Here is a 26205-nt window from a genome sequence, read left to right as displayed (position 1 = left end):
CATCCTCCCACCCCCGACCCCTACGACCCCACATGTCCCCACCTCCTCCCCCCAGACTTCTGCCCTTTCCCCAGCCATGAGCTTCCTTAAGCCTTGCCATCCTGTTGACTTTTCATATTGTCAGTTTTCATTATGAGTGCTTTCAGGAGGACTTCATTTCCTTCACTGCCAAAGTCACTATGCCCAGAACACTGGCGAGTCATTGCTTAGCACACACCTTTTAAGATAGCCAAGTACCCAAATCCTCAGAAAAAGTGTAGCATGGCAATGTCCTGAGTGCTTTGTCATTGGTTAAGTGGGCGTACCTGCTCTTCCCCCCCTGCACCACCTGCCTCTGACGCAAAGCTGCCGGGCAGATGACCGAGGCAGAGATATGCTGAGTCTTCCCTCCTCTCTCTTCATGCAGGACTTGCAGCTTCTGGAGGACGGGGATCTGACTGTCATAGGAGACCGGGGAGCCACGCTGAGCGGAGGCCAGAAAGCTCGGGTGAACCTGGCACGGTAACTTGCTTTCCGCAGCCATTGTGCGAGGCCTGCGATGGCTGCTCAGCACCTTAGTACTGTGTGCCGCAACGGTTTTAAGTAGTTCCCCAGATACTTCAAATGAACACCCAGTTGCCATGAGCCTGGATCCCTCTGGCAGTGACCAATGAGGTGCTTTCCGGTCTGATTTCTCTCTGTGCCTTTCAGGGCCGTCTACCAGGACGCCGACATCTACCTCCTTGATGATCCGCTCAGTGCTGTCGATGCAGAAGTGGGCAAGCACCTGTTCCAACTGTGAGTTTGTTCTGTCTTACGTCAGCTCTGTCAATGGCTCCGTGAGGGATTTGCAATTTCTACAACTTCTCTCTTCTCTGTTCCCCTCCAGTTGACCCATTTTACAGATGCAAGGTCAAGGTAGAAAAATAGAGCGGGTGCCGCCAGTGCAGGGACGTGCACAGAGCCCGAGTGTTAGAGTTTAAGAACAGAAGGCACATCCTCTAAGTCTTTCCTCTGGCTCCTTGAAGTTCGTAGTCAAGAGACTGGGCAACCTGGGCCCCAGGAAGAGGGAAGATGTGCAGGGTTACAAGGAAGGAGGGGGCATGGCAGCTTGGTAGTGGGGAGTCAGCACATTTTCTCCATAGAAATGTGCTGGGCCATTTGGGGACAGGGACCAGGGGATTTCACTCCTTCTGGTAGAAGGAGCAGCAGACACAGAAGTATAAAGGCACGGACAAGCAAGGCACTAGAAATCAGCTACCAAACCCAGACACTATTGCATAAGCCAGCAAGGTTTTGATGAAAGGACCCTGATATAGCTGTCTTGTGTGAGGCTATGCCAGTGCCTGGCAAATATAGAAGTATAAAATGGAACACAGGGCCCCCAATGGAGGAGCTAGAGAAAGCACCAAAGGAGCTGAAGGGGTCTGCAACCCTATAGGGGGAACAACAATATGAACTAACCAGTACCCCAGAGCTCTTGACTCTAGCTGCATATGTAGCAGAAGATGGCCTAGTCGGCCATCAGTGGAAAGAGAGGCCCATTGGTCTTGCAAACTTTATATGCCCTAGTACAGGGGAACACCAGGGCCAAGAAGTGGGAGTGGGTGGGTAGGGGAGCAGGGCGGGGGAGGGTATGGGGGACTTTTGGGATAGCATTTGAAATGTAAATAAAGAAAATATCTAATTTTAAAAAAGGCAGAAAAGAAAAGAGAAGAGCATCAAGCACAGCGTTTCCCTGTGCGGAGATGCACTAATACGTGATTAAGAGCCCCAGTGCCAACCTGCAGGTCCTGGGTTCTTTAGCTCCATGTGCCAAAATAAAAGGCAACAGCCGGTGTGGCTCACAACGCAGAGCTTCCATTCCTACGAGCCAGGGAGGGTGGAAGTCTGAGGTGAGAGGCCACTGCTGGCCTGGCACATCTGCACATTTTCCTTCTTGGGCATCTTTCCTCAGATCTCCTCTTCACAGGCCACCAATCAGGTCGATTGAGGAGGCACCCCATAGCCTCCCTTACCATTCTCTCTAAAGGCTCTGTCTGTCCATCATTAGGTGTTGCGCTTTAGTACATGGATTTGAGGGATGGCGTTCAGTTCAGAACAGATTTCAGGCAGAGTCAAGATAACAGGTGCCCAGGCTCTGGACTCGAGGACTGGCACCCAAGGTCATCCACTGAGCGGGGCCTTCTGAGACTCGGTGTTCAGAGGAGAGCGACTGCCTCCGAACCAACACGGGATCCACACATGCCGCGCCTGATGTTGTGGTGATGAAAATATCCTGGAAGTGGTGGTCATGGTGGCTGGACCGCAGTGTGACTACACTTCACGCTGTCGTGAGACACCTAAAATGGTTAAAGTAGCGACTTTTATGGCGTGTATATTTCACCACGGTAAAAATAAAAATGCCTGCCCGGTAGTGTTGAGTCTTTCAGAATGCAGCAAGTGAGAGCAGCTGGTGGTTGGCTTTAATGAAGCTCTCTCATCCGACCCTCTTTTTCTGACTTGATGGATTCTGGGCAGAATCAGCCCTTTGTCCCTTGGGTGAGCCTTGAGTGGATCCATTCAAGTTCCCCATCACTTGGAGACTAATTCTCGCTGGGATGCTGTAGCAGAGTCTCGAGGGAGGAGAGAGGAACGCATTTTAATTGCTGTGTATCAGTATGCCGATCACAAGGGCGCTCCCGAGTTCCCTTTTGAACAGTGTTCATAAGGTCTCCTCGAACCTTTAATGTTTTAATGGCTTTGGATAGACACTCGGTAGAAGCAAGCTTGTTAAAATTGGTGCTTGCTAATCAGAACCACGTTCTTTGGGGGGAAACTTGGAGCGGGTAGCACAGATGCAATTTAGGAAATCACTCAGCGGCAGCTGGAGAATGTTCTCAACGAGTTAGAAAATTGGATCGAACAATATGCTATGAAAGATGGCGGCCATGTCGAGGCTTAGAAATGTGAAGTGTTTGTGTTAAACGCGAATGAGTCACTCTTCTGTTTGCCATTAACATTTTACTCCAATCACGAATATACGTCCAAGGTTATTACGGTTTTCAAGTTTTACAACTATATGTTGCAAACAGAGGAAGTGGGAGGCTGGGGCCAGTCTGATCTAGCTGTGGATTCTGCATTGGGGAAAGTCTCAGAATTACAGATGGCTGCCTCTCCCATGATCTCTTCAGGGTTTTCGTAGTTAGATCTCCCACACTACCAATCCCTCCTTCATCCTTGTAGTTTATAGGAGCTACTATGACAAAACGCCGCAACTGGGTGCTTATAAACAACACACATGTATTTCTCAGAGCCTGAGATGAAGTGCTAGCAGATTTGATGTTCATAGCTAGATGTCTTCTTGTTTTGTCCCAACGACAGCAGTGGTCCATGCTTTGGTTCAGGAACAGCACTGACCCTGTCCGTGGTGGCAGATTCCCATGAAGGCCCCAGTGCCTCACACCATCACACTGGTGATTAGGCTTCAGTGTATGAACACATACGTGGGCAAGGGCTTCAGCATCCAGCAGTGGCTTACCTTCCCTGCTTCAGTCTTTCGTACACTCTCGCCATCAGGATGTGGTTGCTCGTCGTACCAGAATGGGGGACATTGTTCTTTGCAGTCCGCCCCACTGCTGGTGCCTCTGTAACCCAGCACTCCAGCATTCCACATATGATGGCATGTTGAATGAGGTCGCTCCTTCTCAGCTTGATGACTGTGCCTCGGGAGGAAGGCACGTGGCCTGCGTGCCTGACTTTCTCTCCTGCACCTCCAAGAAACATTATGGCTTTCTAGAACTGTTAATGGGCTCATAGCCCATTCACCATAGCACTCAGTGTGGGTTTCTGCATTGCCTTGGCCTTCCTGCCCACACAGGACTGAGTACATGAGAGCATTCTAGAGCCATGACACCCGCCAGGGCCACAGCATCTGCCAGGGCCACGGAACCCCATGTATCACCATGGTTCCTTCCTTGCAGAGGGGCCTCCTTCTCCCACATTTTCTAAAATAGCGATTCCTACCTTGCTTCTTCTTGTACTCACATCATGACACCACAATGCGTTTTCTTCTGCCTCAAACACACACACACACACACACACACACACACACACACACTTTACCACTCCCACACACATGCATGTGCACTTAGAAATTTTACTTTTTAAAATTTAAAAGACATTCTGGGGAAAAAAAAGCCACCTAACTTAGGGAAAGTATAAAACCACTAGTCAGAAAATTATTCTAAGGATTTACATTGTCTTGGCTGTGATTGAAATTGTTAGGAAGAAAGCATCCGAAACCCTTGGCTTGGGCCTTGCATGTGTCAGAGCCCACAGGGCTGAGGGTTAACGCCTCCCTGGCAGTCACATGAAGGGATGAAGGCGGGTGGCCCTGAGTGAGGGCACAGCTCAGCTGAAGCCTTGAGAGCTGCATCCAAGGAAGGTTTATCAGGTCGAGAGATGTAGGTGAGAACTAAGCCACATCATGGCATGCTGAAAGAGGAAAACTTAATTCTTCATAGAGTGCATGAAGGGATACATAGATTATACATGGATTTGGGAGTCTTGGTTCTGCTAACAGCTGAGTTCTAGAAAAACCTTCATTTTTTTTAATAAAGACTTCCAGTCCCCAAGTGGAAGCAAAGATGGTTAGAAGCCTAGAGAAGGAGCCTAGAGGGCGGAGCTGATAGGGTTTGAACATTGGTGATGGTGTTCTAGACCTTTCCCCGTGTCTGTCCCTTTGTTTCTCAGATAAGTAGCCTTAACATCTTTGTTATTTATAATTTTTCATATTTTAAAAATTAAACTGTGATTATGTCATTTCCCCCTCTTTCCTTTCTTCCCTCCAACTCCTCACATGTGTCTGGAGCCCCTGCTTCCTCTTAGAATCATGGCTTCCTTTTCTTTAGCTCTTATTATGACACACACACACACAGAGACACACACAGACACACACAGAGACACACACATACACACACACACACACACACACACACACCTAAATACATAAATACAACCCAGTCAGTCTACCTGATGCTCCACAAGTGGTTGTGAGGTGCCTGGCAGCCTCTGTTGACACGTCTATAACACAATTCCTGCACCTAAAAAGCTCACGGAACATCACTGGGAAGTGGGAGGAACCATTGCCGGAGCCAGAGGAACAGGAAGTTCCCGTGAGGTCCTGTCTCCTAGATATGTCAGAAGCTGCACCCATTAATCCTCACCAGCAAGGCCGCCTATAGGAAACCTGAACGAGGACGACAGCAATAGGCATGCGAAGGAGAGAAGCTCAAGAGGTCCCAACTGTAGACAAAGAACTCCAAGCAGCTAGTACAGAATGCTGAGAGCTGGAGAAATAGCCTTCCCCAGGGAAGAGCGCAGCAGTTGGTTATCCAACCCCAAATGGTCAGCCCTGAGAGTGTACATATGCAAGTGACATTACACAGACTGACCGGGTTGTATTTGTCTATGTGTGTGTGTTCAAGATCTGTGATGTCACGATGACGTCACTAGCTCTGGGTAGTTACCTAGGTTCCCAGTGCTAAGCATCCTTTCCCTTCTGTTGAGAGCTCCCCAAGTCTGTTGAGTGACTGGTCACTGCTTAGGTATGAGTGTCTCCACTGCACCCTTAGGCTGTCAGGCCGTGCTGGCTGTCATTGTGTATAGGTGTCTGGGTTAGGGCTGTGGATTGCTTCCCTCCTTTGGAGGTTTGCCTAGCACCTTCCAGTAGTATGAAAGCTATCTTCATGGACAAGTAGCCTTACTTTTGAGATTAAGAAACTAAGGCTCCATGAGACTTAGTAACTAGCTAGTCAGAGTAGACAGAGATTCAAAGAGCTTGATTCGAAGACTTTCTACGGATCTCCACCTGACAGCCGAAGTCGGCTGGGTTATGGCCTGCAGCCCTGCCAGTTGCTCTGTGTGAGGACCGCCAAACCCAGAGCAGACTCAGGAGCTCTGTCGGTGATGGCCCTTAGCTGGCTGCTTCTTAGCTAAGGCTGGGCTCCGCTGGGTTTGCTGTGAGCATGTGGGTACACTTGAAAGGCAACAGTCACCACCTCAGAGGTTGTGCACTTGAGATCATTGATGCCATCTTTTTTAAGATTTGGACGTTTTAGTCCTTAAAGAAGATAATTTGCTCCCAGAATGGAAGAGTAGGATTGTTGCAGAGACTTGGTGTGGTCTCCTCCATCACTTTCCAACCCACTGCTATTTAGGAAAAGAGGTTGATAAATGTACATCTGAAAAGAGTTACTGAGGTTCTAAGGACATTCCTTTACTGCTTTTATTCTTATTACTCATTTTTTTGTTGTCGTTGTTGTTTTGAGACAGAGTCTCACGTAGCCCAGGCTGGCGTCAAACTTGCTATAGAGTGGAGGATGTCCTTGAACTCCTAATGCCTCCTCTCTCACCTCCTCAGTGCTGGGATAGCAGGGATGTATGTGTTTATGTGGTGTTGGAGTTTGAACCCAGGGCGTTGTATGTGCTAGGCCTGTGCTCTGCCAACTGAGTTCTATCCCTAGTCCCTAAGAACTTTTATTAATCAACGCAGGCATTGTAAGTTAGCACCTATGCACCATCTAAGCAAGAAAGCCGCATTTTCATGTGATGATGTAAGTCCACTTCTTCAATTCCTGTATCACAATAAGCTAACTAGACTCTGGAGGGATGGCTCAGCGGTTAAGAGCACTGGCTACGCTCCCAGAGGTCCTGAGTTCATTCCCAGCCACCACATGGTGGCTCACAGCTATCTGTGTTGGGATCTGATGCCCTCTTCTGGCATGCAGGCATACATGCAGGGAGAACACTGTACATAATAAATGAATCTTAACCCCCCACCCCAAACGACAACAACAACAACAACAACAACAAAACCCCAAGGTGATGGTACCTAAAAATATACACCCAAGGTTGACCTTTGGTCTCCATCATAAACACTTGCATACCATGTGCATATATATATAAAAAAGATAACTAGGATTTTAGTCAAGTCAAGTTTTGGAATACTATTTTTGTTTAGCTGCTTTTATCATGCGCCGCACAAATTCCTTTTTTGGTCACGTAATGTGTAAATTTTCATAATCATTAAACTTAAGTTTGAGAAGAAAGATGAGCAGTCAAAGCCCTTTCTGTTGGCTACTTTTCAAAGTCTGTTAGCGCAAGGCGCAGGTGCTTGCAGTGGGTTTGAGTACGTAGCTCAGATCATTCATTTATTCTTGTATGTAATTTCAAAGATTCATTTTTATTGCTTTTCAGTCATGTATGTGTGTCTCTGGGTGGGTATATGCCCGTAAGTGTAAGTCCCCTCAGAGCCCAGAAGAGGACCTTGGATGGGCCTGAAGTTGAAGTTATTATAGCTGTTGAGAGCTGCCTAGCGTGGGTGGTGAGAACAGAACTGGGCTCCTCTGCGAGAGCAGTGTCTACCGTTAACTACTAACCTGTCTCTCCAGCTTGTATCTAATTTGCCTTTAAACATCTTTTAAAATACACACTGCTGCTGTGTTGCCATTCTCTCGTTATGGCTTGAGCATCTGTTTATAGCTGTGAGAGCCCTGCTAATGTGCTTTCTCCTCTGGCGGCTTCCGTTGGCAGGTGTATCTGTCAGGCGTTGCACGAGAAGATCACCATTTTAGTGACTCACCAATTACAGTACCTCAAAGCTGCAAGCCACATCCTCATACTCAAAGATGTAAGTAATTCCTTTTTTAAAAAGCAGACTCAGAGTTTGTTAGGAGATTTTTTTTTTTTTAAATACACATTTTAAGCATCGGCATTCAGAGAAAGAAATGCCCTTGTGAAGAAAGTAAAACAGACCCAAGAGCAATGTTAGGGGTTTCTTGAAGGCACGACCCGAGTGTGAGTAACTTAGATGTCCACTGAACCAGCTAGAGCCTCAGGTGTGTTGAAACTTGGGTTTCCCATCAGAGTGAGCTCCAGGGACTCCTCAGGAAGCCAGGAAGCTCTCTTCCCTTCCTTTATTTTCCATCCGTTTCCTGGAGTTGAGATTTACAGCTTTGAGGATATCCAAAGGACTTCTAGAAATATCAGTAGGAGGTCTGGGGATGTGGCCCCATTGGAAGAGAGTCTGCCTGACATGCACAAAAGCCTGGGTCTCGTCCCCAGCACTCCATCCACTGGGTGTGCTGTGCACCTCTTTATTCTCAGAGGTAGAGATGGGAGGATCAGAAGTTCAAGGTGTTGTTATGTAGAGGGTCAAGGCCAGACTGGGATACATGAAAACCTGTTTCATGTACTCAGGCAAGCAAGCAAGCAAGCAAGCAAGCAGGTGGGCAGGCAGGCAGGCAGGCAGGCAGGCGGGCGGGCAGGCAGGCAGGCGGGCGGGCAGGCAGGCAGGCAGGCAAGCAGATAATAACAAGGACGACCCTAGCAGGAAGCAGAAATGTCAGTTGTATTAGTCCTCATACATACAGATTATAAAATTGCTCCCTCAAATTTGCAAGCTGCTCTAGGGAGGAGATTAATGATGGCGAAGGCACTGTTTTCTTAGAGGTTTTCGTTTCGTCTCTCCAAGACCTAAGTCACAGTAGATAATTTGGAAGTTACATCTTCCATGTGTCCTGAATTGTCATCTACTGTTTGCCTAAAGGGTATCTGTACTGGCTGGTTTTATGTGTCAACTTGACACAGCTGGAGTTATCACAGAGAAAGGAGCTTCAGTTGAGGAAATGCCTCCATGAGATCCAACTGTAAGGCATTTTCTCAATTAGTGATCAAGGGGGAAAGGCCCCTTGTGGGTCCTCTGGGCTGGTAGTCTTGGGTTCTCTAAGAAAGCAAGTTGAGCAAGCCAGTGGAAAAGACCATCCCTCCATGGCCTCTGCATCAGCCGCTGCTTCCTGACCTGCTTGAGTTCACAGCTGGGACAGGGAGGGCCACCGAGGCAGGTGTTAGAGAGAGATTACCGGGCGGGCATGTTTGGATGGACAGCTTGGAGTCTCCATGTGTGTGCCAAGTGAGCTGGGCCTAGAGGGAGTTGGGGTTCGAGACCAGGACAGTGACCTGGACTGACATGGCCCCTGTTGTTTTATACCTAGCACGGAGGGACTGGGGTCTCATCTGTGATTTTTCCTCTCCCTTCCCACCCCCTTCCTCACTAGGCTATAGCAGTGGCAATTAGAAGTCAGTCTTGTAGTTCAGAAGGTTGAAGAATATGCTTAGGTCAGTGAGTCAGTTTCCTAGGACTGCTAGAAGGGACAGTTGTGAGCTGGGGACTGAATATGCTAGGAAGTTACGGTCTCACTGGGCTGAAGCCTGCTGGTGTGTTAGGCCCAATGACTGTGCTGTCTCAGAAAGCACTGGGGACATCTGTTTCTTGCCTCTTTCACCCTTGGCCTCCCTTGGCCTATAGCTGCAAATGTTCCAGGTTCTGTCTCTGTCATCATAGGTGCAGGCTGTGTTTGCCCAGATGTTTTCTTATTACTCCAGCCTGGACTCGCATGACTTCACTTTTGCTTGATTATCTCTGCAAAGGTCGAGTTTCTCTGTAAAGTCACATTCATTCATCCCAAGGTTTAGAGCTGCAGTGTCTTGAGGGATAGGACCACCATTTAACCCCTGACGAAAACTCATCCTACTGAAGTCAAAATTAGCAGGACATTTTCAGAGGTGCTGGTGACCTGCTGAGTCTCCTCCTTGGCATGTTTTCTTTGGTGTATGGGTGCTCATCCTCTGCGGGGAGGGGGTGGGGCTGGGGGAGGGGGAGGGTCAAGTTCTCCACCACAGGTAGAAAACAGCCCCCTGAGCTTGCTCCTGCCCATGTTTACTGCTTCCTTTATTCAGCATTGTTAACCACTGAGAATTTCCAACGTAATGTAACAAAATAAAAGATAGTAAGACAAAGCAAAACAAAAAACCACATCACATTGAAGTGGGACCTGACAAGAAGCCATGAACAGGCACAAGCACTAGAGACCCCACTCACTTACACACTCTCCATGACAATGCTAAACTGGAAGCTATAATCTATACACAGAGGAGCTGGTGCAGGCTCATGTAGGCCCTGGGCTTGCTGCTTCAGTCTCTGTGAGTTCATGTGAGCTTAGTTGATTTGGAGGGCTCTCCTGGTATCCTCTATCCCTGCTGGCTCATAGGCCCTTTCCCCTCACGTCTGTGGTTTTTTCTGAGCCCTGGGGGAGAGACTTGGTGGAGAGGACAAGTCACTTTATAAGCAGAAAGGGTCAGAGACTCAGTGTCTGTGTTGACTCCCACTGCAAAGCCCTTCCGGCCGCAGTTGTGGAAGGGTACAAGGAAGAACTTACACAAGAAACCCAACACCAGACACACTGAGATGCCACCTCCCCAACCTCTCATAGGACTAAGTCGTTCATCACCCATGGAGGAACACAAATAATTAAGCTATATCTAAACCACTTCTGTAATCCCTTGGCCAAAGATGGAAATGACAAATGCGTGTTAGCCAGAGTTCCCCATGTTTGTGTGCAGTTATTCTCAGAGAGGTAGATCACACATTCTTACAGCACACAGGCTGTGTGGTGATAGTGGAGCGCCCGCAGAGGTCCTTTAGTGCTTGCTTGATACTTCATGTGGCTACCAAAGAGAGGCGAGGAAGCTGTCAATCAAAGTCCCATCAAATAGATCCTCGCCACAAAGAAGATTATAGAAGGCAGGATGACTACCCCCTTAGCAACAACTTGGTGTGTCAGCTGTTTCCTATCCCCCCGGGAAGAAAACTCCGATTCCCCAGGCTGGAAAACAATTAATTTCATGTGCAGAGAGCTGAGTATCCTGCCTGCAGAGCCAGTAGGTAGAGAATAGCTTTGTCACCTGTCTGCACATGGTGACCGTTTTCTGAGATCCTGCCTCCTGCAGATTCTGAGTTTTATTTTTTTTTGTACTCAACAATTTATTCGTCCACTAGCAGGGACCCTGGAGAGAGGAAGGCCTGCTCTTACTATTAGTCTGGCCCCTGTCTAACAGCACAGAGGATGGCTGCCCGTTTGGCCCCCTCTCTCCAGTAGTTTGCCTGTCTCCAGCAGAAATGCCCTGTCTCCAGTAGTTTCCTCGTGTGTCTTACTGATTCTGAGAGGAAGGGCGTAATTGTGTTAACAAGAGTGCAAATTGAATCTTACCAATTGTGTTAACAAGTGTGCAAATCGAATCCTGCCTTCTAAGTGCCGCAGGGCATGGTGCATCAGGAATAACTTCATAATTCTTTAGCTGTCAGACGGTTAAAAGCCCAACAGCACTGGGATTTTCCTCAGTGGAGCACCTTGATTGGGGTGGGGCTGCGGGGAGGGCACGGGAGAAGGTGGAGCCTGACCACTTCTCACTTCAGAGCTGTTCTCCTTTGATTCCGTGCCCCAGGATTTTGCCCGGTACTCTTTTGTGACTTTAGATAAATCATTTGAGTCTCTCTTCATGGGATAAAACATTGTGAAGATATCTGCATATTATCTCCTTGGGTCAGGAGGAAACCACTTGATTAGATGTTGTGTGGAATGTCGAGTCTTTGGTGAGGAGCTTAAATTTGGGGGCAAGCTTTAGTCTGGAATTTAGACTGGGAAGTCTGCACGTGACTTGTCTCCGAGGGGGCAGCCAGCTAAGGCTGGGTAAGTTCATCCTACCTAGGCAGAGGTACACGCTATACCTCGCTGACCCGGTGGATTCTCCCATCATCTATGCTTTTTGCTCCTTTCAGTGCCCATTGTGTTTGGGCCGTAAAGCACGAGACAAGTTGGTTTTATATTGCTGAGCACCTAGAATTTGGCAGGAAGCACAACTCTCACTTGGGTGGCTTAGTTGAGCTACTCCATAGTTGTCAACCGGGATCACAGACCCCCAAAGCAATCATAACTGAAGGCCAGTTGGCTTTGGCCAGTTGATTGGAGTTATTAAGTACAAATATCTGCCTCTAAAATTCCTTTTGTTTTAGGGTGAGATGGTGCAGAAGGGGACTTACACGGAGTTTCTGAAATCTGGTGTAGATTTTGGCTCCCTGTTAAAGAAAGAAAACGAGGAAGCAGAGCCCTCCACAGCCCCAGGAACCCCGACACTCAGGAACCGAACCTTCTCCGAGGCCTCAATTTGGTCTCAGCAGTCATCCAGACCCTCGTTGAAAGACGGGGCCCCAGAGGGCCAAGACGTGAGTTCATCTCCTGTCCCATGGTTCTCTTTTGCGTTTACAGACCTTGTAATCCGTTCAGTCACTCTGCTGGTGGCATCTGTGTTTGTCCTGGAGTTGGACCTGTGACTCTAAGGTGTTATGAAATGTAGGATTAACATAGAGTAAAGGGGGCCAGCCCTGGCTGTCGCCTTCCCTTGGGTGTGGGCTGGAGGACCTCACCGACATCAACAGTGGCTATGCTACTAGAAGTTCCAAAGGTCTGTGTGACTGGTGGATGTCTGAAGTTTAGGATTTACCACAGGCAAATCTAAAGTTATTTTCATTTTCATTGCTACTTCACAACTGTAATTTTGTTACTGTTATGAGTCATAATACATGTCTATGTGTTTTCTAATGGTCTCAGGTGACCCTGAAAGGGGCCACCCACAGGGGTGAGTACCACTGACTTAGGGTCTTGCCGTGTTCACGTTATATCCGCTACTTTTTGTTATTTGTAGCCCATTAACAACGTAGGTGGCTGACAGGAGTTACTTGGCCTATCTTTGATGCTTTTTTCAGTCAAGAAGGACACAGAGCTGCTAATGTAGCCCATGACAGACTTTCAGAGTTAGCTCCCAGTCAAGAAGGACACAGAGCTGCTAATGTAGCCCATGACAGACTTTCAGAGTTAGCTTCCTTCTCCCTCGTGAGCCCGCGGGCCGCATCTTATTCTTGACTGAGAGTGCAGTAGTCAGCATAGGTTCATGTATAACTTTAGGGCATATGTCTTTACCACACCTTAGCCTTTCAAGCAAGTATACACTAGTGCTCCTTTAAAAAGAAAATCATCTTGGCCAGCTGGTGGTGCCCTTGGGAGGCAGAGGCAGGGGGATTACTGAGTTTGAGGCCAGCGTGGGCTACAGAGTGAGTTCTAGGACAGCCAAGGCTACACACAGAAGCCCTGTCTTAGGAGGGAAGGAAGGAAGAAAGGAAAGAAGGAAGGAAGAGAAGAAGGAAAGAAGGAAGAAAGGAAGGAAGGAAAGAAGGAAGGGAGAAAGGAAGGAAGGAAGAAAGGAAGGAAGGAAAGAAGGAAGGAAGGAAAGAAGGAAGGGAGAAAGGAAGGAAGGAAGGAAGGAAGGAAGGAAGGAAGGAAGGAAGGTAGGCAGGCCATCCCATCTCTTGGCATTGACATGGCATGGGTTTGGGTCCTAGGACCCCCAAGGATAGCAAGGTTTGAGGGAGTTCAAGTTTATATAAACGCATCATGTGTGCAGATAACCTGAGTACTTCTGTATATTTCACGGCCTCCCTAGATTACTTATAATTTGCAATACAATATAAATACTGTATCGACACTTGATACATGGAATTACTGGGGAGTAGAGGCCGAGAAAAGTGTCCATGCATGTTCAGTACAGACAACTATTTCCCCCTCCGAATCTTTTTCAGTTTGTGAGAGCAGAACCCAAACATGCCGTGTCTGACTACACTTACAGCTGTCTTTGCTGTCCACATCCCCAGTCTCCACACCTGGGAGCTTGGATGATTCCGGCATAAATGGATGTGTTATCCTCCCTCTCTTGTAGAAGTTTCCACTCGGCTACTCCCCTTGGCTAGCAGTTTGAGCCGTTCGGTCATTCTTGGTGTCTTTGGTGTTGCCTTTGAGCTTACAGCCTTGCGTGGGTTAAGCGTGCATCCTACCGCCGATCTGTTCTCCCACGCTGGCCTGCTTTCCTGCAGCGTTGCCTGCAGTCACCGTTCGGAGGCTTTTGTGCTTCCCTTTCGCTTACCGCCCCTCTTACCTTCCGCAGGCAGAGAACACGCAGGCAGTGCAACCCGAGGAGAGCCGTTCAGAAGGGAGAATTGGCTTCAAGGCCTACAAGAATTACTTCTCGGCGGGCGCATCCTGGTTCTTCATCATTTTCCTTGTGCTGCTTAACATTGTGGGCCAGGTACATCGTGACACCTGTGCCCTCTCAGGATATTCACACATGGGTTTACAGTGGGGTGTGCTGTGTGGCAGGGAGCAGCCGGGGTGTTGCGAACCACAGTCGAGAATTGTATAGAAGAAAAAAAGTGGGGTTACCTTGTTAGAGCTTAGTGGTGACACCTTGTCTGGGCAGTTGGGCTTGGCACAGCCCTGAGCCAGCTGACCGTCGTAGTGAGCACTCCGGAAGCCTCCTCTCCGTCCCACGTCTTCAGCCATTTTGAGTTTCGAGTTTGGAAGTCACGCAAGTCTTGCCAACGCTGTGTCTCGCTTCCCTCCACAGGTTTTCTATGTTCTTCAGGACTGGTGGCTTTCCCACTGGTAAGTTCTTCTGGTCAGAATTAAAGGCTCTACGATCCATAGGTAGTAGCTTCGTTTTCCCATAGGTCTTAGGGAGAGATGGGATCTGTTAGGCCTTCTATTCTAACCTTCCGTCACTTGAAGAGGAAAAGTGAAGGCTTGCTGGTGGGGTGTGACCCACACTGCTCTTTATCCATATCTGGTCGTCACCTGCACCTTGAGAACTGAACGTCAGGGGTCAAAGTTTAAAGGGCAGCCGCATAAAGCATGGTGTGAGCTGGGAATTGCTTTCTGGCACAAGGCATTTCTCCTAAGCTTAGGTTCCTTTTGTTTTTACCTAAATCTATACCTTAGTAATTTTTTTCCCTCCCGTGTTCCTCCCATAGGGCAAACAAGCAAGGTGCACTGAACAACACCAGAAATGCGAATGGAAATATAACGGAAACCCTAGATCTCAGCTGGTACTTAGGAATTTACGCAGGTAACGTTTAGCCATTTGGTCTGTTATCTGAGGGCCTGAGGTGCTTACCATGGGCCTGTGTGAGTAACCAGAGCTCCTAGGAGTGATTCAGTAATGTCTTAGCAGATTAGGAGACTCTGTCACATTACTCTGTGAATTAATTAGAATAATTTTTTTTTTTTAAATCTACCCGGAGAAAGAGGTTGAATGAAGACTCTTAATTTGCTCTGTACTGGATTTTGAAAGTTAAACTAGGATTGAGCGTTCAGAAAACCAGCCACTGGAAATATGTGACTATTGTCTATTCTAATAGGTCGCTCTAGCTAAATCTTATATCATTATATGAATGGGCAGGGGGATTAGAAACAGATCCCCGCCCTGTGGCTTGGATTGTTCCAATTCTGACTGAATAAGCCCAGACCTTTATTGAACTTGGATGGAATCCTCTGGCAGCAAGGCCCCCCAAATAAAAGCATTATCCCCTCACAGGTATGCAAAGCTCCCTACAGCACACTGCTCCTCTCTCGGGCTTCACTAATTACCAAAGAGGGAAGCTAAGCAGGGAGAGGCCCAGTGTGCAGGAATTAAAACTCCTTCTCTTTCCTACCTTGAGACCAACAATGTTATCACGTCTCCGACGGTGTGATTCGTTTAACATTTGGTTTGCCAGACTAATATTAACACCCCACTCTGTTTTCACAAGAGTGCTTGGAAAAAGCATAGAGTTAGTTTTAAAAAGAAAATCCTCATCTAAAATTTCAAGTGTTCCCACGGGAGACACTTGTTCAGGCTTTCCTTGGCTTGAACGAATTATCGCTGTTAGAAGCCATTCACCGAGGTTTGGAACTAACTTTGTTGAAGTCTCCCTAAGAAACCTAAATCCACTGACTGGTTACCATCCCTACTGGCAGACTGTGCGAACCCTAAAGGGAAATAGATCCATTATCTATTCAAGTAGCCTGGGCAGCCAAGGAAAACGCAGCTGTATGGAGTTTTAGAATTAAGTAGCTCCGGGGTTAACGCTGCTTCATTAGAAGGCAACATGTTTACCACATCAGCTCTTCCCGGTCTTTGTAGCAGTGTGAGCTACAAGCTAACAGAAACTAGGGAAGCAGAGTTAGGGGGGTAGCTCAAGATAGAATGCTTGCCTCCTGTGTGTAGCATGACACAGCACACCATGCCTCTCCACTTCCTATCCATGCAGAATGGTTCAAGAATGCCTTAATGCAACACAGAGTTTGAACACTGCTCATTTAAACTCTGATATGTTTCCGTGAGACATGCATTGAGCGACTAGTTAACTATTTAGTTATCTTATGTAAAAAAAAAACATGATTTGTGTGTTCTCACAATTCAACCATTTCAAAGTTTTCCTGTGTGTAAGCCAATGTGATATTTTCAAATTCTTTAAAGCCACTCAGGGGGTTTCCTACAAGGAAAAGGTGGGAGCAAGCACCACATGATGGTATCAGAACCCACCACAGTGTTAGATTGGGGGACTTGTAAATACCAGCTAGGATATGTAGGCAGAAATCTTTCCTCTGAGTGTTTAGTAGGGCATGCAATTTGTTTTTAAAGCCTGTAGTTAATACTTTATCTGCCCTACCCCACATAGGTATTTTCTATTCAGTAAGAAAAAAAAACCACTTAGTTTTTGTCAGTGTGTCTCATAAATGTGCATCGTATTTATAGAACCTAGATGTTTACGGGGAAGATCAGTGATATTTTTATAAACTGTCGGGTTGTTGAGGGAAATGTGTTGTTTCCTCAGGATCCTTGCTTTCTTTTATTTCAGGTTTAACTGCGGTCACTGTCCTTTTTGGCATAGCAAGATCCCTACTGGTGTTCTATATCCTTGTGAACGCTTCCCAGACTTTGCACAACAGGATGTTTGAGTCCATCCTGAAGGCTCCCGTGTTGTTCTTCGACAGAAATCCAATAGGTAAGTCAGCCGCCAAGCTCCACAGTAAATGTGTCTTGTTAAGGCATGCACTCACGCAACGAGGGTCTGATGGCATTCTGGTCTTTGAGAAAGGAGGAGATCAGTCTGCGTGTCTGTTCATTCTCTACAGTAAGCTTCCCCGATACTTCTCTCCTACAATAGGAAATCTAAATATCAGCTGCATGGAGTTCTCTTGGTGTGTGTGTGTGTGTGTGTGACAGCACATGGGCATTCAGTTTGCAGAGTGAGTTGTGAATCCAGTTGTCACTCGGCTCCCAGAGCTCCCCACATAACTTGCGGACAGAGTGTAGTCGCAGTTTCTAAGACACCTACTGCATATACACAACATTGGCCTGTACCCCCTTTTAAAGAGTCTCACTGGAAGGACCGCCCTCTGAGCCAGAAATGAGGGGCTGTGTGCTTGCTTCTTGTCTTGGGGGGACCATTCCTTTCGTGAACTATGCGGACTTCGACCTGACTGATAATGAAGATAAGTCTAAAACCCCCAAAGTGTGATCACCCCTTAGTAAATTTTATTTTATCTTGTTTATTATGATAGAACATATATATATTCGTTATTTGGTATTTTGAGGTAGTATCTTGCTACTGTAGCCCTGGGCAGACTGGAAGTCACTATGTAGCCCAGGCTGACCCTGAACTGATGAAGCCCTGGGCAGACTGGAAGTCACTATGTAGCCCAGGCTGACCCTGAACTGATAACAACTCTCTTGTCTTTTCCTCACAAGTGCTGAGACGCTGGCATGCACCACAACATTCGCTTTAACACTGTCTTAAAAATGAACAGCAACCCTGACTTTCCTTCTTTGTTTTACTGTCACCCGTGACCTTAAACTCTGTGGCTTATAAGTACGCGTTGGTTGTGTGACATCGTGTCTTTGCATGAACCGATAGCGCCCCCCATGATGGTCCTCTGACCCACTTGCTTCTGCAGGAAGCTCCTTGGTCCAAGTTCCTAGAAAGCGTTAGTCATCCTCACAGACCGTGGTCACCTGGGGGTCAGACGTGGGGCTCGGGGCAGCTTTGTTTATGCAGGTGGTAATCAATGGGACTTGTCGTGGAGGACTGTGGTAACACAGCCGCCATTAAGGAGCTGCTGGATCAAGAGCAGAGCATTTGCATTGTGTCAGATGAGCAATTTTTGAAGTAGGATGTGTTGGTGGGAAGTACAGACCCTGGTGCCTGTGGCTGTCTTGGCTCCCTGTGAGAATCACTGGTTATGGCTGCGGCAGTGCTCATAGGCCGGGTACTCAATCTCCCCGCACCTTGGCATTCACATACGTGAAATGGGGACATTGTCTGTATCCATCATATTAAAAACTGAGACTTAAACAGGTGAGAGATTTTCAGTGCTCCAAGTGGCTTCAGCCCCACCGTCGGTTCCCAGCGACTGAGAACAGTGACTGGAAGTTCACCGGAAGTGCAGTGTTCTTGCCCGTGGGGTGGAATCCCAACCTTTCCTGCTTTACGGGATTGTTGTGAACCACAGTTGTCACACGCGGTCTGGCTGGGGCTGTGGTCAGAAGTTAGCTGGAGGATTTGCTGCTATGATCGATGTCGCTGCTTGGCTTAGCCGACACCCGAGAGTTATACGCACACCCGGAACGCTCAGCAGGCAGTGCTGTTCTGTGACTCTGCTCCCGGTCCTACTAACCAGGTGCGTCATGTTCGAGAATCGTAAGCTTTTCCTGGTACCGATTTTCTTATTTATTGAGGGACTTAGGGCCCAGTCTAAATCTTGGGTAACTAATTTTATGTCAAGTCAGAGGATTCATTTTGCTTCTCTGTCCTGAGTCTATTAGCAGGATTTTTTTTTCCTTCAATGAAAACAGAGCCCTAATGAACCCCAAACATAGTCCTTACATGACAGAAATGTAAACACGAATTGTTTACCTCTTTTAGTGGAGTACTTAAAATACATTTTAAAACTTTTTAAGATTTAAGTTTTCATATGAGCAAAATTCTGCACATTTTGAAATGGTGAAGAGACACAGCCTATGAATTATGCTATGTATAATCTGTCTATACCATTAATTATTTATGTACTGTAGTGGTTTACGAAACATAGAATGTGTACAGAAGCATCCTTGTTGTGTCATGCCGTCTCGGTTACGCAGCGTGTTGGCTGAGCAATGTAAAGACACAAGCAACGTGTCTTTAGAAGGTGTTGCTTCAGAGACAGCTCCCAGGAGCCCCTGAGGTCAGCTGGAGTGCCTCATCATCCCTGCATCCGGGCATCCTCCCAGATTTTAGATAATGTGAGGGAACTAGGAAGATGCTTGCCAGCATCCAGTGTCCAGCAAGTGAGGCACAGGAGGACAATGCTACAGAAACATGAAGTGGGGCCTCATAGCTTTGCCCCTGCAGAGCCCCTCACCACCTCTGATTCTCAGAGACCATGTGCTGTAATTTAGACGGGTCTTGGTCTTGCAGTCATGGGACTTGCCATGCTCCCTACTCAGTACTGCTATCTTGTGGCCCGTGTCCTCCAGACTCTCCGCTCTGGTGCTGATCGGTGGGTGACCTTTGCCCTAGTCCAGAGACCCAGGTTTTCCTTGGACGCTGCTCGAAACACTGGCTATCGAGCTTTCACCCCAAGTTCACTGAGTGGTACCTAAAGGAGAGTGAGTGAGGTCAGACCTGAAGGTACAGGTTTCTTCTGTCTGCTGACATTGCAGAACTAACGTCAGCCTTCTGTACTGCTGATAACCAAGGCCCACGGCTCTCTAAGTCATGAGATGAGAAATCACTTTCTCAGTGGGATCCATGTGTGAGTATACAAAGTTAGCCACAGTGGATTTATATAATAGGGGCCATAACTGTTTAATCTTGATTTAAGTTCCTAACTAGGTTCAATTTCAAACCAAAATAGTGTGTGGCCCGAGATTGCCAAAAGCCAGGTCTCCCTTTTTCCTCTTGATTTCTTTCCTCTTCCTTGTTCTCAGCCCCCACCTCCCCCCTGTCCTCTCTCCTTTGAGGTGACTTAGAAGTGGCTCTTACATCTATTACAGGGCCTCACATCTCAGCTGCAGCCCCGATCTTCCACACCAACATTTACCTTCCATGTGTAGCACTGCAGTTCAAGAAGATGTTTATAAACAAACTCTGAGTCCAGGGTGTTAACCCAAGTAACAACACCCAGCAGGTTTGCTTTGCCAGAGAGCCTGGACGGGGAGCCTTGAGCCTGGAGCCGGGAACTTCTGACACTGACCACCAGGGGGCAGCGTGAGCTGCAGAATTGCAGGCGCAGAGCCCAGAGTGCTCACCCAGCGAGCCCTGGGATTGCTGTTACAGCCTTCTTGGGAAATTCCTCCTTCCTACTTTGTGGCTTTGTACCTTGTCAGACTCCACAGAAAATGTTAAAAGGCATTTTCTTTTTTGGCCATTTATTGTGACAGAAACATTAGTCAAACCACCGGCAGCCCTCCTCCCAGCCCCTCTGGGGTGCACAGCCTAATTCAGAAGAGTTTTTTATTTGTGAAGTCACCTACGAGCCCAGTGTCCCTAAGGTGCATTAAAGAAACCTTTACCTGCTGCTTGGGAACACCTGCCATTTCAGAGGACGCTCTGATTCCCCACTCAACACTAGACGCTGGAGTAGGCAGAAAGGGTCCTCTTGGCTGGATGTATTTGATTCCTATAGGGTAGGGTCGGTTCTGACTTAGCGCTGTTTTCCTCTCAAAACGTGAGGGCTCGGGGGTGGGGAGGGGAGTGGAGGGGGAGCGGGGAGGAGACGATTACTGAATTCGAGGTTGGTTTCCACGGACGTCTGAAGCCACAGTCCTTTTTTTCTATCCAGTCACGCAACATCCCCTTTTGCTTTTGGAAACGGGAGAGTGGCTGGTAGTGGTCCCGTCTTCTGCTGCCCAGTTTTGGTCACACTGCGCGTGGCTGACAGCGTCAACTTCAGGTTCACAGAAATATACTCATTTGTCAGTCTGCGTGGGAGAAAGAGAGTTGCTGGCGCTGGCTGACGGGCTTGTCTGTTTTCTCTGGGAGACACAGAGTTAATCTTGGGGTGGTGGTCAGTGTGTTTATTCCCATGGCAGATTTTTCTGCCATGTGCGCGCGAGCGATGGTGTGTGCAGCATCACATGATGTTAAACAAAAGTATCAATTCCGTGTCACCATTTTTGGTTGAGTCTGTGAAAAATAAAATGCTGGAAAAGTGGGGAAAGAAGTATATTGACTTGTGTTATTTAAACATATATTTATATTATGTATGTTTAATGTGAATTATATTAAATTGAGAATGTCCTAGACTTTAAGATAGACTTTCTCTTACCCATCCTAATAAAAAAAGTCTAGAGACTGCACAGTGATTAAGACTCTCAGCTCGACTGAGTGGGAAATTGGGCTTGTAGATGACATCACAAACATAAACTATTCTGAATTAGGCTTTGCATCCAGGAGGGGCTTGGAGGAGGGCTGTCAGGGAGGAGGGCTGTCAGTGGTCTTACTATTTTCCTGGCTCTCCAGCCCGGAGAGAGAGCCTTCAGAATCTGGGGTAAGTGGCTAAAGAACTCCTGAGGAAGCGAGAAGAGAGTTGAAGCCACATGGAAGCGGTTTGTACCATCAAGAAAGGCTGTCTTGCTGCAGCATTGATGAAACCGATTGTCAACACACCTTGTCTTTGCCAGAAAAGCAAGAGAAGAAAGTCCTCAATAGAGAAGAAATCTAATTGCAGGATACCCATGTGTTTATTCAGTCCCAGTGACCACTGGAGTTAGTGCTAAATGCATATTTTAACAAGTATAATACAGCACTGTCAAAATTACCTTGACAATAATAGGCCTGTTAAATTATAGCTCTATACATGTGGAGGTAAAATGGCTCTGCTTAGCACACATTAATCTATGCCTGTTCACACAAGTGCTTCTGCTGAGCAGGTAGCATGTTTAAACAAGAAATACTGGTCTTAAAACCTCTGATTTATGGTAGGTGTTTTGACACAGCATCATTCAGGCGATTTACAAGGCACGGCTTCGTGTTAAAATATCTCGCCGGAGTCATCATTTGGCACCGACATAAATATTCAGCAGTGGTGCTGGAAACGGGTGAGATGCCCGTTTGTGCCAGATCATCCCCTGTGCTTCCTTTCCAGTGAGATCTGCCGTGGATACAGCTACCAGAGATGACAGTTTCTCTTCCTTGAGAGCGGATGAGCTGTAAGAAGTTGAAAATAAGAATAACGGCGTCTTGACAGCTGCCGTGGACTCATCCTGCCCACGTTGGCTTTAATTCTGGCATAAGGCCCATGGGTTAAAAAAAAAAGAAACCAAACAACCCCTTTCCTTGCTTTATGCACATTGTAAAGAATATATTTACATGTACATGAGTTAAGTAAAGAGACCTTTTCTGTTCAAAGGAAGAACTTAGTCATCGGCAGAAAAGCTTTGTTGCAAAACAAAAACACACATTCCCTGTCTCCTTTTTTCCTTGTTAATAATAACAAACGTGAGCGAGTACAGAAGGGTTACATAAAAGATCACGTTAATCATCGTGATCCTCAATAGCCACGTAAATATTATGTTTTCTGCTTTGAATTGAAATAGCTAATGGTTTGAAGTAGGTGTGGCAATTAATTCCTGTCAAGTTGTCACGTATTAAAAATAATGTTTTTTTCCCACATAACAATGGTTATATGTACTTAGACTCTTATGGGGGGGTGATATTAAGTGATATTTTATGGGCGTTGCCCATTTACTGCTAATAGCATAATAAAAGCCTTTGTTATAGGTTTAAGTAGTTACATAGTTACATACATCTGATGGGGTTGTTATTTAATCAGTGATCTCTCTAACTGACATGACTAGAGTACTTTTCTACAGCTGGTACACATTACACTGTTTTACTGTACGGCTTTAAACCTGCTAGAATGTTCCTATTGCTCTTTACTTGTGGATTTTCTCCATGATAAATTGGGCATGGAAATACTAGCAGTTGAGTATCACACACACACATACACACACACACACACACACACACACACACACACACAAACAGAGAGAGAGAGAGACAGAGAGACAGACAGAGCTAGCTTTGTGTTCACAGTTGTCCAATAGAACCTTTAAAAATAAGATTTGGGGAGCTGCTAACTTGTTCAAAATGATGATCATGTTGTATTACGGAAAGTTAAAAGGACGACAGTTTGCTTAATTATTTCAAATTATTTTCCACTAAGGCATATATTAAATATTATATGCATATTTATATTTCATCCTTGTCCACTCTATCATAAATGTTACTCATTTTGCAATGAACAAACTAGGGGAAAAATCTCAATATTGGCATCATTGAGCCTGTGACATTTTATCTCACATAAAGTATAATTATTCTTTATAGTATTTAGTGTATGAGTTAACACCAGCCTTGTGAATCTGTCTTCTGTGAAGGTGGAAAGTTCTATGCCTACGATGTTAAGTGTGTCTACTGTGAGCCATTCAGTGATTTGGGATCTGTGCTGTTTAAGTTTCCAGCTCGTTTAGAGCTCGGCATGTGTGCATTCCTTGGCCATTGCCTTCTGGGATTGAAGGTGCAAGGTCCTACGGTGTTGTAATTTGAAAGATTTCTCCCCCATGCTAGTTCTAGAGCCAGAAGTGCTTCAAGCAAAAAGTATATTGAGGAATGTTCATAATGTAAGTTCCGCTTTTGTGCAACATTTCCAGAGAAAATGGGTTGGAGTTCTGTACCAAGTTCATCATGAATAAATATTGAAGCTATGGGGAGTCTGGCTGGAATAAAGCATAGTATGGGGTATTGTGTGGAAGTCAGTAAGGACTAGAATTCTGTTTGCTTGCTTTTTTTTTTTTTATATATAGTTAAAAATCCATGTCTTGTATTAGCTTTGTGCTTCCTGCTGTCTTCAAACTTACCTGTTATTTCATCACCACATTTCCCTGACTCAAGTTCGGTCACTTTGTACTTGATGAGTAAACGCATATTGGTTTGATAGAGCAGGTGAAAGCTTCGTAGGTGCAGTCTCATCTCCCCAAACTACGCCCAGGGAGAACAATGGAGATTGATGGGTAATTAGAATATGACCACAGCCTTTTGTTTTATAGTTAGCGCATGTATGGAATCGAGCTCTGCTTTCCTGAGAGCAGCTGACAAGAGGTCCCAGATAGATAACTCTGTAGACCGAGTCCACAAAGTGGGAGGGCCCAGATGGAAAAGCCGGCGCTGGTTCCTCAGAAGCTGCCATTCATGATCTGTGGTTCCGGTTCCCTAGATGTTTACCAACTGAGGAGAGGGACGGTCAAACACCCAGTGAAGTTCGTGAAAGGGGACTTTTTAGCCTTTCCATAACTTGGGGTTTGGGGTGCTTTCATAGTTGTGTTTTATAAACTGTGTGGCCCAACGAAGCAGGTGAAAACGCATCTGTTTTAAGACTTCGGCCGAGTAGAGAATGGGAGGTTGAGGCAGATTGAGGTTCTCCTGCTCTTGTCTGGAGGGGCCACAGACCTGTGATTGATTGCTTCAGTTCCCCGGCCTCGACCTCCAACAAGTAAGAAGAGAAGTTTATTTTCTCCTCAGGCATCTGTTGGCTATCTTCTACGGGCCTCTATTAAAATTCAACTTCACAAGCATAAGCCTAAATAGCCCTAGACAACAAATTATTTTTTTAAAAACATAAAAATAACCCAGACACTGTTCTTTGATTCTGCATAGTACTGACACAATTGGAAATTTCCAGAGTTGTGGGTGGGGCTCTAGGTTCACACAGACCCCTAACTCATTCCCATCCATGGCCTCAGAGTGGATCTCTTCAGCATCTGTGACATCAATGACTGGCTCTGATGTGATAAGGTTTCCAAAAGTTCTTCTCCTGGTACTTCACAGTGAATTGTTTTCAAACTGGAACCACGCTGGTGGGAGGATGAAGGAGTTTGGAGACTTGAGTACACGATTCTGTATTTAAGATCACAATGGCTGAGTTACAGCAGACTCAAAAGGCTCAACTCTGACCCAGACACTTTCCTGATCCACCAGAGAAGTCACCATGCAACAGCTCAAACCAGGAACCGGGCAGGGGCATCCCTTTATGAAGACTTGTGTGCACTATGTGCCTTCTAGAAGTCTCGACAGGAAATAGAATACAAGCAATGATATTTTTCTCTCTTAGTAATATTATCTTGCAATCAGCCATAATCCATTGAGTATTCTCATTCTTGGAAACCAGGATTAATCTTTGAGGGGGAAAAAATCCCCCTCTTTAAGTAGAAGCCCTTTAATATCTAGAAGAAAAACTCGACAAGCTTCAAAGTGCATTTTGAGTGGAAGTTTATTAAAATGCTGTGGTTGTGTAGAAAGCTATCGCAGAATCAAGTTCTCCGGTCTGGAAATTCTTTTGCTTTCATTTCTTTCTTTTTTTTTTTCCCTTTACATTTGCATTTTAATAGATTGTATCACGTGGGCAAATGTTTCAACCTCCTGAACACCTGGAAAGTCTATTTTAGACTTGTTCTGGGTGTTTGGAAATCTTTAGCCAGACGTTATTCAGCATGCAGTCAGTGTCATCCAGGTGGGAAAATCCTGCCTGCAGGTCTGCCTGTGCTGCAGAGTGGAGCACCGTGCAGCTTGTGGGAAAACATCCTTAGAAGAGGTAGCCCTGCCCGGGGTGGGGGGTGGTAACCCCTCTCCCTCACTTTGGGATTAGTGGATAGTTTCCGATTTCTCACTGAACTTAAAACAGAAGTTTAGAGATTTTTGGCTCAATGGCTGGACTCCTTCTGAGCTCAGGGAAGCCTAGGATCTGATCTAGAGATCAGAGGCCCAGTTAAGAACAGCGGCAGCCGGTACCTGTGGCTCTAGGACATTTGCAAAACTACTTCAGTGCCAGGGTATGTTCTGACATATATTTTGTCACGCGTGTAATTGCACACATGTAGATCATCTGTGCTTTATGGCATAGTCAGAGCCATGGTTAATACATTTTCATTACTTTTAAGTGCATAGGAGTAGAAGAACAACCCTGTCTCAAAACAGAATAAAACAAAAGAAAGCAATCCAACAAGAATAGATGCACAAGGAAACACTGCTTTCTTGTAAGTCATCACGACCAATTTTACAGGGGGCTGGAGCAATGGCTCCGCAGTTGACAGCATCAGTGGCTCCTGCAGAGGACCTGGGATTGGTTTCCGGCAGACCTCTGTGACTGACTCACCAACTTCTCTGACCCCAGTTCTAGGGTAATCAATGCTTGCTTCTGACCTCTGCAGGTGTTGCGTACATACGTGCAGGCCAAACACTCATACACATAACAGTTTTAGATAATTAAAAGAAAAAATTCTTCTGTTAGAGACAGAATGGTCCAGAATCATGAAATTAACTGGGGGCAGGGCAGTGTGTGGACTATACGTTGATTTTTCCATTTTTGGAGAACAAGATAGTATTGACATCTTAAAAACTGTATCTCATGCTAGTCTGTATCTCTATAATCTCCATATTGTTTA

The 26205-nt window shown here is 46.4% G+C and overlaps 1 protein-coding gene across 1 annotated transcript in view; it reads left to right on the top strand.

The window, feature by feature from the left end:
- Positions 1-26205, top strand: part of Abcc4 (ATP binding cassette subfamily C member 4 (PEL blood group)) — a 212779-nt gene that overhangs the window by 85362 nt on the left and 101212 nt on the right. Inside the window, exons 12-19 of the mRNA XM_021181507.3 lie at positions 407-501; positions 691-777; positions 7555-7651; positions 11873-12082; positions 13855-13995; positions 14314-14351; positions 14717-14811; positions 16586-16732. Of these exons, the coding sequence (XP_021037166.1) occupies positions 407-501; positions 691-777; positions 7555-7651; positions 11873-12082; positions 13855-13995; positions 14314-14351; positions 14717-14811; positions 16586-16732 (910 nt within the window). The remainder of the gene's footprint in view (positions 1-406; positions 502-690; positions 778-7554; positions 7652-11872; positions 12083-13854; positions 13996-14313; positions 14352-14716; positions 14812-16585; positions 16733-26205) is intronic.

Source organism: Mus caroli, unplaced genomic scaffold (genome assembly GCF_978045245.1).
Source record: "Mus caroli unplaced genomic scaffold, Mus_caroli_1 scaffold_12, whole genome shotgun sequence".
Taxonomy (NCBI): domain Eukaryota; kingdom Metazoa; phylum Chordata; class Mammalia; order Rodentia; family Muridae; genus Mus; species Mus caroli.
The sequence above is the reverse complement of the archived record's forward strand: the minus strand, read 5'-3'. Positions and strand labels throughout refer to the sequence as shown.